The sequence below is a fragment of the Lissotriton helveticus genome, chromosome 8 (assembly GCF_964261635.1).
Source record: "Lissotriton helveticus chromosome 8, aLisHel1.1, whole genome shotgun sequence".
In the NCBI taxonomy this organism is placed as follows: domain Eukaryota; kingdom Metazoa; phylum Chordata; class Amphibia; order Caudata; family Salamandridae; genus Lissotriton; species Lissotriton helveticus.
Window position 1 is genome coordinate 35,497,234 of NC_136069.1, and position 14,581 is coordinate 35,511,814.

General features: G+C 46.1%; 1 protein-coding gene across 1 annotated transcript in view; it reads left to right on the top strand.

The window, feature by feature from the left end:
• LOC144773688 (uncharacterized) overlaps positions 1 to 14,581 on the top strand; it is a 187,295-nt gene that overhangs the window by 133,778 nt on the left and 38,936 nt on the right. Inside the window, exon 5 of the mRNA XM_078658838.1 lies at positions 4,124 to 4,143. Coding sequence (XP_078514964.1) covers positions 4,124 to 4,143 — 20 coding nt within the window. The remainder of the gene's footprint in view (positions 1 to 4,123; positions 4,144 to 14,581) is intronic.

The following is a 14,581-nucleotide window of genomic DNA, read 5'->3' on the forward strand; positions in this document are numbered from 1 at the left end:
CTGCAGGTTTGGGCAGCAAATAAAAGTATTTCAACAAGCAGGGTCTAAAGACTCCAACTCTGGACAGGGCTGGAACACTAAGGCATTTTCCTAGTGGCTCAATATATAGCAGGCTCTCTGAACGCCAGTTCGGCAAACTAAGCTATTGATACATAGTAGATCACGCATGGCAGCTCCACTAGGAGGTGGTACAAGGTCTCTTAAGAGATTATAGAGAAACTTAATTAGATGTATTCATAACCACAGGGAACGTGCAATGTCTGAGCATGAACATTGGTCCTCCAATCTTGCTGCCTCTTCTGGAGGATCTACTGTTGCCGCAATAGGGCAGAGACTTGCACCTGAATGTATGCATGCTCATCCTTCATGGGTAGAGATTGAGCCACAGCAGTTGACAGTTTTTGACTTTCCTCCTGAAGTCAGTGATACCATTCCAGCAGCCAGGCAGCCTCAAATAAGACAGTATAAGCCTGACCTGTGCACCACATTTGTGGCTAGGTGTGTTTCCAAAAATGTTGATCCCTTTCTGCACCCTTGTCTGAAATGTTTTTTTTTTGTTCTTTCACTAACCCTACAAGACTTTTAAAAGGTGCATTTTGGCCATATCAGCATTCCTTCAGTTACCGTATCTGCCCTTTATGTTCAAGTCACACATTGTCACTCATTTCTTAACAGAACTATAACACATGCTACGCTATGCTAGGTGATTTATAGAGCACAGGGCGAGTTGATGGCATCCCATCCCTGACAGAGAAAGAGAACTGTCCCACTAAGGCCATAGGTACAGAAGATCAATTATTGAAAAGCCAGGTCTTAAGAGATTTTCGAAAACTCAGCTCATTGATCCTGGTCCGAATGGCCAAGGGAGGGCATTCCAGCATTTGGCCACATTAAGGGGAAGTATCTTCCTCCACTTCTAGCTCTTTTGGTGGTGGGGACAGTAACTAGGTATGTATTGGTTGATTTAAGAAAACTTAGGGGAGTAGAGCCTAACCATTTTGCGTGAATGTAAGGCTGTGCACATAAAAAGCTCTGTATAATGTGCTCAAGGATAAGTTCAATCTTTAGGGTGACAGGTAACCAATGAAAACTAATCAACCCTGCCTACCTTACTTATACCTAGGTATCCCTAAAGTCAAGTGTGAAGCAGCATTTTGCATGTCTTGTTGTTTTTGAATAACTGTCATGGGAGCACATGTTCCTCCCAAACCACTTAATCATTCCCCATTGGTACCTGCACCCAGTTTTGACCTTCCTGATGTGATCGCCGACGGAGCCCTTGCACTATTGTCCTTTATGCCAGTTGAACATAAAAAAAATGACTTTCTAGTCGCCATGATATTAGTCAGGAGGGCTAGTGAACTGCAGACACTTTCTGTGCACCCTCCTTACATTTCTGTTTTCCCCAAGACAAACTGGTTTTGAGAACATGTGTCTCTTTCCTACAGAGAGTAGTAACACTTTTTAATGTAGGCCGGACCAGCACATTACCCACTTTCTTTGTTACGTGTCATCTTCCAATGTGGAGGAGCGATCCCAACGACTGGCCCCAAAGGAAGCATTGTCATTCTATATTGATTGTACCAAAGAATTCCAGGTGAATGATCAACTCTACACTGGGTTTGTCGGGTAGGAAAATAGGCAGTGCAGAAATTAACCATATCACAATAGATTGTGATCTGCATTAAAATCTGCTATGCACTGCCCAAGAAGTAACCCCCTTAGGGCTCATTCCACCAGAGCCAAGTCTGTGAACACTGCGTTAGCTCAGCTTGTGGAGTGCCTGTCCTGGACATCTGCCAGGCTGCAACGTGGGCATCTCTGCACCCATTTACCAAACATTACTGCCTGGGTAGTCGCGTCTGTTGTGATGGGCACTTTGCCTGTTCTGTCCTCTTGGACTTCCTGGTCTAAACCTGTGGGCAGACCCACCTCCAGGAGGTATTGATTGGGCATCTATTCTAAGGTAAGGAATCTGCAGCTAGATGTCTGTATCAAATGACTCCATCAGTAACGCCTTATCATGGAGAGAGTTTATCTAGCAGCAGATTACTTACTGATCCTCCCCTCAATGAACCGATTTCTCCATATAGGGAAACCCTTATGTGGTCCTTAGTGTACATCAGAAACCTTTGTCGCTTGCGCTCCTGGTGTGGAAAGGTTGCAACAAGTAACAGATGTCAGCGTGCTGGGGTGGGTCCTATATAGGCACCACAGGCTGCATTCAGAGCAGATGACGCAGACTCAGAGCCACTCAATGTCACCTACCAGCACACAGAGGTACGGCTTGAAAAGTTTACAGATCCATTCTGACGTCTGGGGACTATTCTAAGGTAAAAAATCTGTGGCTAGAGTGTCCACTATATAAGGTGTTACTGAAGTTAAGTAACTTGCCCAGTAATGCCTGTAAAGCCAGGTTTGTGCTGGCGTACCTTGATAGGCATAATGTGCACATTGTACGTTTACAGGAAACATTCTTAACCCTAAACATGTAAACAAGATTTGCGTCCCATTGGAGTACACACCGCTCCTTTGCTTTTTTATGTAGCTATTACAGGAAGTGTTCCTTAAGGATCCTGAGGGTCGCTTCCTAGTAGTACACGGTTTGTTAGAGATAAGGCCTGTTAATATTATCAATGACTACGAAACAAATATCGATTCGCCTACATTTTTCCAGGACCTAGACAAGAGCAGATGCCAGTAACTATGAGTTGGAAATTTCAACCTGGGTCTAGACCTCCAGATCAATAGAACCTCAGATGCAAAATACACTATGCCACTGGCTGCCAGGGCACTAGACCAAACGAGAACACATCTGTAGCTTGGTGACATCCGGAGGTGCAATAACCCACACAGACCGAGAAATACACTTTCTATGCAAATATTATACTCTGCACTGATATGGCGAGGATGAGCATCCAGGCAGGCCACTGGTATCCCCAATGTGTGGTCAATAGGCAGCCCCTGACATTATTAAATTAACATCACAGAGTCTAAGATCGCAACAGAATCACAGGCAGTTCTACAAGTCTTTTCATTATTTAAGATGATCACCATGCCCAAATTGGAGAAGTGTGGCTCAATGGTTAGAGCGGCAGACCCTGATGCAGAGGTCTAGCCCGGACCGAGGTTCAATTCCCCGCCTCGGCGGGTCTTGGGCTCAAAATTCCACGGACCTGATAATTCTCGCCTCGGTGCCTATTCCAATCATGGAGTCTCACTCTGAAACTCTGGGCAATAGCTTGCTTAATCTCCACAACGGCCCCCACAACGCTAAGGATGCCTGGCCTCCACCTTGGGGGGGCCCAGGAGTGGACACCTCACAGGGAAAGCCAGGATGGGTTCCACAGCGGTATTCGTACAAGCGCCTTGAGACCCTTGCGGGTGAGTAGTGCGCTCTACAAGTATCAATTTTCAGTAATATTCCTATATGCCCAACTAGGCACTTTTTCTATATATTCCATTCACTGCTAATTGAACTGTGGTGTATATGTTATTTTCTCATTGTACCTTATGTTAGTGGTTGGCATGTTTAATGGTCATTCTCTGCTGGGAGCTTTCATTAGTCATGTGGTTCGTGGAATGTTTGTTAGAACTGTTGGACAGTTCATGCTGATCCCTTGGGCCCTCTGGACCTGTACACAACACGCTCAATAAACTCTTGCCTCTTGGAGAACTTCAGCGTCTCAAAGTGTACTTAACGATAAGGCGACAAGCATGGGATGAACTCCTGTTTCGACTAGGAACCTCTGCAAAATGATTTCTCCGCCCTACGAAACTCAGGCACCGTCCACCTGAAATACAAGGGCCCAGGGATTACTATGTGTGGGACGCTGCTTTTTCCCATCCAAATATTTTTTTTACCAAGTCGGTGACTTCATGAGCTTTTGGTTTCTTGTTTGTGCTCTGTTCAGCGCCCCGTGTGGGCAGCCACAGTACTACATCCACACAGAACTTTTTTTTTTCTTTCTTTGTCTTTTCTCTGGATTGAACATTGTTGAATGCATTATGATTTCATTGTGTCCTAACACGTTTCTCATGACAGGCTTCTTTATGTTCATTTTTTTGTTTCCTCATTTTTTTATTTTTTTTATTTTGCTTTAACCTCCTTTTTCTCTTCCAGGTTTCCCTTAATGGAAAAACGTAATTCCCCGTTTTTTACAATTATAACAGTTACACCCCGAGTCGTTTTCGACATGAACCAGGTGAACCACTCTTGAAATGGTGTTTATGGTATAGATCCTTTAGTGCTTATCTAGGAGCATGTGACGGTCTTAAATGTAAAGCAGACAGAAAACACAGTCTTTTGTATTATTACTTAGGTGTAGAAGGTTAGAATGTATTTGACCACTTGCATGAGTACACAGGCCATGACAGCCAAGACCTTGATGAATTTCAATTGGCCGTGAAACAATTGAGTACGTACTTTGAAGGAAAAGTCCATTTAGTAGTTCACAGAAACAAGTTATTTACGCGTGTTCAAGGACCCAATGAATCGATTGGTTCCTATGCTACTGCTCTCAAAATGTTAGCTCGGTTATTGTGATTTTGATCATTTCACTTCTCGACTTATTAGAGACCAGATTGTATATAGAAATTGTTGTCATGCAAAAATCCATCTTTGGACAAAGCTATTGATAAAGCAAAAAGTATCAAAAGTTCACAGCTTGATGCCAAGCACTTAGAGGTTGCTGTGCCTATTGCTGGAGTAGCTAGTGTCAATTCTGCCAACAAAACCTCTAACATGTGCAACACCCGTGGCTCTAGTGCTAAAGGGGTGAAACTAGGGCTAGAGGAGGCAAAGGTATATTTCTGGACACAATTTCTCTAAATTGCACTGTTTTAGATGTGGCTCTTCTACTCATGTTTCTAGTTTTAAAAATTGTCTGTCGGCATCACAAGAACGCTGGAAGTGTAAGAAGTTAGGGCATTTTGGCAAGGTGTTCAGGGGTGGCAGACGCGCACCTATCAGGAGTGTTTAAGACTGTTGCGCATGCTATGAACAGGATATTGTTGAAAAAAGGTTGAAGAGCTGCTTCTGTCTGTAGAGTGTGTCGAAATTAATAACGTCCAGACCGACAAGAAGGTTGGTGATCACCTGGTACCTGTAGAAATTGAAGGGTGTGGTATTCCACTGCTCATTGACTCTGGAGCCAGGATTACTATTATCTCAATTGACAGACACAAGAAGTCTGTTTGGATTGGGCTTGGCGCCCTCTGTATTTCAGAAGGTGACGACTAACATGTTCAAAGATGTACCCAATGTTCTGATTCTACAGGATGAGATATTGGTGCATACGACACACAAGAGAAACACAATGAGATCATTGAACAAGTTCTTCTTACTTTACAAACGAATGGTGTAACGCTCAGAGGACAAATGCATCTTTGCTGTGACCGAAATCGAATATTTAGGTCCCAATTTTTTAAGATGAGGGTGTCAAACCGAAGCCCAGCATTGTTGAAGGTGTTGTCAATGCTCCCCATCCCACCAATAAGGAACAACTAAGGTCTTTTATGGGGTGATATGAATTCTATGTGAAGTTCGTAAAAAACTATGCTGATTTCACAGAATATTTTCTGAGCTCTACTAAAGAATGGTGCAGTTTTTATTTGGACATCCAAGTGGACATAGCTTTTATAATCCTCAGCAGTGAAATCCTATGTAGGAGCCCTGTCTATCGTATCAGTGGACAAAGTCAGGAATGGATAACGTACCCCAGGGACTTATCAGCATAGTCACATTTGGTCCACCAGTGTGGTGAGACACAATTCTTCAACTTGATAGTAAACCTGACCAAATATTGATCAGATCACCCTTGGGGTACAGTTTCCCCACAGTTCACTGTCTCAATTCAACATAAATTTGGTCCGGGTAATGGCCTTTTTCATGTGTAGACCTCAGAACAGTGACTGAGCTCTAAGGAAGCCATCCCATTAATACATTTAGAATCCAGTTGACTTCACAGTGATTCTGCCCGTTTAGTAAGAGTCCCCAAGCCCTACGAAGTTGGTATGGGACAGTGACAAAGAAAGGAGAACATCTACAAAGGAATCTAACCAGGTAACTACCCTAGTGGGTGGATGATAACAATATTTTATATTAACTTTGAGGAAAGGAGCCAGACCTTAAACCTTCTCTTTTAGACTTAGGGACAGATGTACAAAGCTATTTTCAAATGTAAACCCCGCAATTTGTAAGATCATAGTATTTGCAACTCTGGTGTGAGTTTCAAAGAGGGCAGCAACAGATTTGGAAAGGACTGCTTCCCCTTTCGGAATAGTGTCAGGCGGATGAGACTCAGGGTGATATGAACAGGCTGTGGTCAAATGAACCAATAGGGGCTATGCCCCGAGGTTTAACTAAACAGGAAAACATTCCTTTTTTTGTAAATTAGTTCTGATTTATTTAATTAAAACTGGCTGCTGTTTAAAAGAAATAAAAGTTTCTAGTTCGGGAATGCAAACACAGGCATGGTGGTCTCCTGTTTGTACATCACCATCCCTGTGTTTATATCCAATCACAGGAGGTCACAAATCCTAACCTGCCTAAATAATATACATTAGACAGGTCGCTCTGCGACCAATTACTGCAAAGGATACATTCAAAGAGACGATGCACAAACTGAATATACAAAGCACAAACTGCAATCGCTATTCGCAACTGGTCTATTAGTAATTCAATACCTTAATCTCTTAACCCGTTCGTTGCGCCCGTCGGCCAACGGCTGTCGCGAGCACAACCTCGGTAGTGCTGCACACGTCCGTTGGCCGGCACGGCCTGCCCACTCAATGGAATGCCCGCACCGTGGCAGAATTGCTGCCACGGTAAATGGGTTAAGCAATTAGCATTTGCAATGCAATAGGTCTCGCAATGACATTAGTTTGAGTTATTGACATTGTAAATGATGTTTTTATTTTTATTTTTTAAAGTCGACCTATGGGAGGGTTGGCCGTTGATCTAGCAGAGCAGTGCCCCCACGTGCCTGCAATTGCGGTGGTGCATTGATGTGGGGGGTGCGGATGAAGCGCTTTCGGCTTGCAGCGTAACGTTTCCAAGTGGATGATGTGCCGCCGTGATGAATTGGTGCTGGGCATAATGTTTAGTTTCCCATCCGGTGTTGTGCTGCGGCTGTGGCACCGAGGTACCCGTGGCAGAACATAGTGAGATGCGGGAAGGAGAGTAACGAGGATGCAGTGCCCTCGGATGTTTGGGGGGGGGGGGAGGGGTTTGTCACGTCATGATGGGAACCAAATAGAAAAAAAATGGCGGGCCACTTTTTTATGTTAGTTAAATCTTGGCACAATACCCCCAAGATCTGCCGTCCAGCACCACCGAGTCACTAGTTCAATAGTACTTAGTAAATTAGTTTACTGCAATAACCTGCTGGATTTTACTGCAAACGCACATCCCTCTTCCGTGCGCCCGGATTTCAGAGTCTGCCCTTTCATTGGGTAAAGAAGTTCCCTGAAAATCCATCTGACGTGTTGGGAGCACAAGAAGAATACAGACAGCACCAAAAGTGTAAACAGGCCCGTCCGGTCACTACACCTTGGACTGTACTATTTGCGTTTTCCTTCTGGCGTGTACCATCCCCTCTTCATCACAAAACAGCTTCTTTGCTGAAAACCTCACTTTTCTCCCACTTCTCTATTCCATCATATCCAACATGATATACCAAACCCTACCTTTTTGGGGGATTTCTGGTCAAAAAAAGTTTGTGCTGCTTCTGCCAAAACAAATGAATAAACCTAGTGGATTTTATTCTAACACTGGATGGTATGTGCCCAATCGAGAAGGCATTTCACAGCTAAAGGCCTTCGGATAATCCACATTCCCCCAACCCTCCATCCCCCAGAAGACGGAAAGCTACTCACCACCTCTCGGGATCACATGTGCTTACCCAGTTATCCCTTTAGTTTACAGGTTTTTTATTCTGAAAATACGGTCACCTTGAACTGCAATACAACTGGCACTTGGTGTGAGCCACGGACTACAGCTTCCAGAATGCACTGCGTTACACTGACAGCCCGCACTGCGTGACAATAGCCAGATCATATTCCATCCAGTTGTGAACTGGGACACCAGTTCCCAAAATGCACTGTGTGGTTAAATGAATGCCTATGACTAAAATTATGTCACTGCAGATATGGAGTCTTCCGTTAGCCTTAACAAAATACACTCAATATTCGATGCAGAAATGGCGCAAAATGTGCATTCCATTTAATAAAAATAGAAAAAATTTATAATATATGATGTTAACTCCAAGTCACTGCATGCATCACAAACTATTGTCCGCGCTAAGCCCCCGTGGACGACCCACGTTCGCCAGTTTGGATGGCAGCATCACCATCGTCAGCCACACAGACCTCATCCATGCACCAGAGCTTGGCCCCGCCCAGGTGCGACACGTAGTCACATTTTGTCGCTCTGTTGTTCAGTGCCTCGGGAGACCTGCTCATACAAAAGGTTTACTTGTGTTCCATTGTCAGCTGCTGCGGCCTTGCTTTCGCTCCCACACACTTCCTATTGCATTACAAAACCTCCCACCTTACCATCATACCACTTTTTACTTTTTGTCTGACTTTCCCAGATTCTATTCCTGGTCACTTCAATGTTATTATAACCCTGCGGTAAATGCTATCTCGAAAACGGAGGCAACAAACCTTTTTGTGTTTGGTATCAAGCACCTTGGAATCATACCTCCACACAGAGGTATGATTCCCCCCTTCTGAAGCAAGCTTTTTGGGGTCCCTGGTCTTCCCAGTACTAGCCTTCTCAAGCCAGACAGCATAACATGGTTGCTGCCAACCGGAGACACATGTCTGCCCTTCTGCTGCTGAGCTAAGCTCGAGCAGAGGATGGCAGAACAATTGGCATCCTGTCACAGGGAGGTGTGACCACCTTCCAGACAAGATTTAGTGTACTAGGGTTGGGTGGGTGCACTACCAAAGTGCCTGAAAGTCTGCACGAGGTGCACATTTGGTGTCCCTGTGCATAGTCCAGCTCAAACCAGTTCTGGGAGCCATTCGCTCCTGCTCTGGTGCGGAACTGTATGAAGGACATGGGTGTATCCTCCCCACTGTCCAGTCCCTCCCCTGGGATGGTCCCCGGAATCTGTCCAACACTCTTCCGTGGGTACAAAAGGGCTTACCTGGCTCTATGGCCCTAGATTCGACGTGGACAAGATTCTGAAACAAGAAACCACTAACCTTCGACCGTCTGGACACTCTGGACTTCGTTGGATTTTGAATGGGCCCGACTTCGTCTCCCTCTCCGTCCAAAGCATTGTCTTTGCCTGTGTTCCATACAGGCTCCGTGCAGGACCTGTGAGGCATCAAGCACCTCTGAAGTATCTCACTTGGGGTGAAGAACTCACTCCCCTGCGTTTGCAGGCACCATAATGCAACTGACCAGTCTGCTGATCATGAGCTTCAGCGGACTATACAGGCTCCTGAAACACAGGAGGTGGGTTCCTACGTTCCGTGAGGTTAATCTGCCCTCTTACCAAGTTTGAGGCCAGTATCCCTCGTGAGGACCGCATACCTCCGAGCCCCTGTGCACCGCGTACTTTTGCAGTTGCATATGCTTGTTGGTGTTCCCCAACTTTGTGCATTGGGCTGTCGATAGCCCCAAACTCTGCGGCTATTTTGTACCAAGGACTTTTGCCTCCTTGCACTCTGTGCCCCTCAAGCTGTGGCTTGGTGAAACTGCTAGAGGTCCCCCTCACGACCCCTATGTCTTCAACCTATGGGTCCATTTGAAGGACAGTCCTGATTTTCTTGGGCTCCCCTGGTTGCTCCAGGCATGCCCTAGCTCCCCTTGCTGTGGTGAGTCCCCTGGTCCTTGCTGGGCCAGACCGTAACCTTTCTTGACCTTCCTCGTGGGTTGCCGCAGCCAAGGTTTGTTGGTGCTCCCGTCGGACACTGACCCCTTAGCACTCAACATCCTTCGTGGGACAGCTCATACCCGGCTCCTGGTAGCCCTCGAGGTCTCCTGGTCCCTGCACCTGTTTAGTCAAGGTCCCCTTCTTCACACCTGAAGCACCCGACATTGGTGGGCATTCGTCTACTGAGCCCCTGGTCACTACTGAGTGACCCAGACTCTGTCCCCTCTGCTTTCAGGTTCCTTCCATCAAGAATCCACCAGCGGATTCCACCGGACACTTTTCTTCTTTCCACCAGTGGCATTTCTTTGAAGACTCCCATTGAGAACGACAACGTTTTCCGACGCCACTTCAGACCTATGCACCCGGCTTCCCTGGGATAGGTAACTCTGGTACTTCGGTAGCCACGGGTGGAGTAGCTCTCCAACCTTCTATGTTCCAAAGGGTTTCCTCGTAATCTACCGGGAAGGGTCCTTTAACCTACAAATTTCAATGCGACTCTCCTATTGAATTGCACGTAGTCCGCAGTTGTACTCTCACACTGCACTCATCCTCTGTGGGGTCCCTACTTACTCACCTTGGGTGGTTCCTTGGGGTCCCAGTGATTATATACTCTCTAGACTCTGTCTTGACCTGAGTAGTGGTTCTTTTACCACTATTTTAGTAAATGGTTTGGACTCCCCCTGGGTTCCACTGTGTATTTGTGCTACTTTCAATTGTTTCTGTGCTACAGTATTATGTGCTTTGTGTTTATAACAAAACATAACATAACATGTGTATTTGTAAAACACACGTTCACCCAGAGGTTTCTAGGCGCTGAATAACAGATGTTCATTGTTACCCAACTCAATGGTACTCATGTTATCGACCTCAGATGGATGAAAGGCTAAGTGGACCCGCCAGGAACCTGTGACCATGAGGTCGAACACAGGCCCCTGCAATGGTTGCATTAGCCCATTGAGCCATCAGACCCGTGCTACAGTATTGTGTGCTTTGTGTTTATCTGCGTGTAGCAGATACTGTGAGGTATTTAAGGTGTTATAATAGTAAATATATAGTTATAACTCTGCGTGGTTCTCCTTTTATTTAACCAATACAATAAGATTGCATTCTGGTAAAATAAGCGGCTTGCATTCCTTTAAGACTAAGTCTGAAGGCTGCTCTCTACAGCTACCACTAGGATAGCTTTCTAAAGGTTTTCTTTGACCTCTTAATCACCATAAGGGATGTTTTGACTGGTGCAAGGGTCCCACTTTATTTAGTAGACATCATTTACCAGGCAAACTTCTCAGTTATATCCTGATAACACTGTATATGTCTCTGCAACATGGAGTCGTTCACGCAAATGGACCCACTCATCAGACCTGCCTTAAATATAATCCTGTATCCAAGTGATCCAGGGTCAGAGCTCGTGGCAACTCACCGCTCAGTGTCATTGACCTCTTGAAGTGTGGGTGAGGTAGGCAAAGGAACATCTGCACGGGCCTGTCTGTCTCTCTGGTGAGGACACCCCCAACGCCCCCATGCTTGTCGCCAGGAAAGTCACCAAAGGAGCACAGATGTCTCTCGGTCTCGATTTTAAAGGCGTTCATTTCCAGTAATACTTCAGCTCTTCTGAACGACAGGCCGCATCCCGCAGCTGGTGGGTTAGCCTGGGTGTGGTACGCTTACACCAGTTAATAGCAACCCTGCATTTATCCAAGAGTAGAAAAAATGATGGAATGTCCTTAACATAACTGAGCAGAGCATCATCAGCGTCCACGTGGGTGCATACTCATTGATCATCTTAATTGTATCAAAGACCCCACGCCAGAAGACCGCAACCTCAGGACATTCCCAAGCCAAATGCAGTAAGGTGACGGTAGGTGCACCACAGTGCAGACAGCATGCCTCTTCCACCTAGCCTATCCTACGCATTTGGACGGGTGTACGGTATACTCTATGCAAATATTTAAAATGTATTAACCTGAGTCCATAGTTCGGGGAGAGGCCAGTGCACTGGGTGCAGCTGTAGCGCCACTGCCTCTTGCTGATGAGGGCTTCCAAGTCTGCAGCCCAAGCGGATTGGGCAGCAGGGACACAAATCAGAGCCTTCTCCTGCACTGCGGTATATAAGCGAATTTACAAGCTTATGAGGAGAGGTGCTAGCGAGCATCATCTCTAAAGCTTGAACTGTTGGTGGTGCTACAGGAAAAGTGCTGTGCATGGCGCAAGCAGCAGCAGAAAACTGATGGTAAGTAAGCACATTAAGGGGCCTGTGGGACAGGTCGCCATGAATATGTTGTTGTGAGAGGAGGTGGCCTTCCGAGTAGAGATGTACTAACCTGTGGAGCTGGAGCAAATGTCAACAGCCTCTGGGTCATCCAGCATGTAAAGTGATGGGTGCCCAGCAAGTGGCACGGTCAGACCATACATTCCAGTTTCTCATGCTGTCTCAGCCTATCCCAGCCCATATAGTAAATGCTGCAGTATCCACTTCAGTTTGAGGCTGATTGGGGGGTAGATTTAATGCCGCGTTTAGAGGGCAGGGCGCATGCAATCGTGCTTGCGGGCTGTATGCGGATGGGATTGGGTGTAGTGCAGCCAGTAATGAGCAAACTTCAACAGTGCACAATAAATGTATAGATCTATGTCTATGGCGCACAAGCCACCTTGCTCAAAGGGAAGAGTAAGGACTTCCCATGCAAGCCGGGGTTGTCTGCCTGTCCACACCAACATGATAATGTTGGAACGGAGGTGGCGACGCAAGGTGGCGGTGAATGGTGGTTGAAGATTAATGAAGAAGTACAAGAATTTAGGGAGTACCAGAATTGTGGCAACTACAACTCTCCCTGCCAGGGACAGACGCAATCGCTTCCACGCCTGCACACAGTTCTCCAGCCACGTCATGAGCCTGTCATAATTTGTACCCCAAAGTTCACTCAGATCTCCTCTAAGCCGAACTCCCAGGTAGCAAACCGGTGCCTGGCCCATTGTAGGAGGTATTCAGTGACAAAGAATTGCATGTTCAGGGTATGTGGGAATATCAGAGGCTTGGAAAAGTTGCTGGATATTCCGGCACATCCACTAAAATGGATACCTTCCTGAATGACAGGACCAAGTTTAATTTCCAGGTTGCAGATGTACAGCGTGATGTCGTCTGCATACATGGATACTAGAATTCTCCGAGAGGAGAATGCAAGCCCGCAGTGAGAATGGTGCCGCCGCAACCTGGTAGAAAGGGGGTCCATCCTGATATAAATAAGGCATCCTTATCTGGTTCCCCTAGACAACACAAAGGGAGAAGTGACCACACCCATTTACCCACAGGCAGGCGGTAGGCTGCGTACACAGTAGTTTAATCAGGCGTAAGAACTTATCACTAAGGCCTATGCAAGTAAAGAGAATGAAAGAGATAAGGCCGCTCTAAAGTGTCAAATGCATTGGTGGCACGAACAAAACCGCCAACATGTCGACCTGGGGATCAATGGTATAGAGAAGAGCAGAGGTTGTGAGTTGTTGATCCGTTAGGGATGAAGCCGGATTGATCTTGGTGAACAATATGCCGAAAGAGAGGGAGAAGGCAGAATGCAATTAGTTTGGCCAGGATCTTATTATCCACATTGATCATGGATACAGATCTGTAGGAGTCACAGAGCTTCGGGAGCTTGTGAGGTTTCAGAACACTGACAATGAGCACCTCTCGAAGTGAGGGAGGTAGTACATCCCGCTTAAGGGATTCCTCATACATAGACAGAAGATGGTGGGCGAGCATTTGGACATCTTCTTTATAAAAGACTATTGTGAAGCCATCCAGGCCCGGTACTTTGTCCCCAGGTATGCTTCGAATCACCTGCCCAATGTCCTCAGTTGTGAAATGTGCATCCACAAACGTTGGTGTCATCCAACCAGAGCAGTTAAATAGTATCAAAGTATCAGGTCTGGGTGGTAAAGTCAGACGACAATGAGGTGGAGTGCAGGTCAATAAAGAACCCAGACATTACTCTTCGGAAAGTGGCAGTGCGAGCATGGACTGAATGCTGGTCATTCAATATCTCTGTAATATCCACAAGCTCAAGGCTTGTGAAGTAGCCTGGCAAGTGTCTTGCCCGCCATATCCCTCTTCCTAAATGCCAGGTCACAGCCACCTGGCCAAGATAATGCATCTCCCTGGTCGCAGCCTCTTCCTATTCCAATAATTTGTTTTTGAACAATGCAGATGTAGTCACATCATTGGTTTCAACGAATCAGACCTCTAGCGGTTGAATAACAGTCTCTACTGTGTGAGGGTCTTACGTCGTGCCCTGGGTACTACAGCCTGCTTAGTACGCCACATCCCATGGATGACCACCTTAAACGCCTGCCACAGTGTGTAAGGAGAATCTACTGAACGTGCATGGATTTAAAAAAAAAAAAGAAAAAAACGATAATGACTGCATTAAACTTAGTTTTTATTCTCGAGTCCCGAAGGGCATTGGGGGTGCCTCTGGAGAAAGCCCTCTCAGTAATGTCTGGAGGGGTAATCTCCAACAATACAGGGGCATGGTCCGACAGTGGGTAAGTGTAAAACATTAGAAGTGCAATTACCGATATCCTTGGTAAATCAACCAGTAGTCTATCTGGACAATGTAGTCTGAGTTGCGGTAACGCATGTGCCTTCGGTGCTTGTGGGGTGTATGAGTCGCCAAATATCTGTGAGTACATAGTCTGTCAAG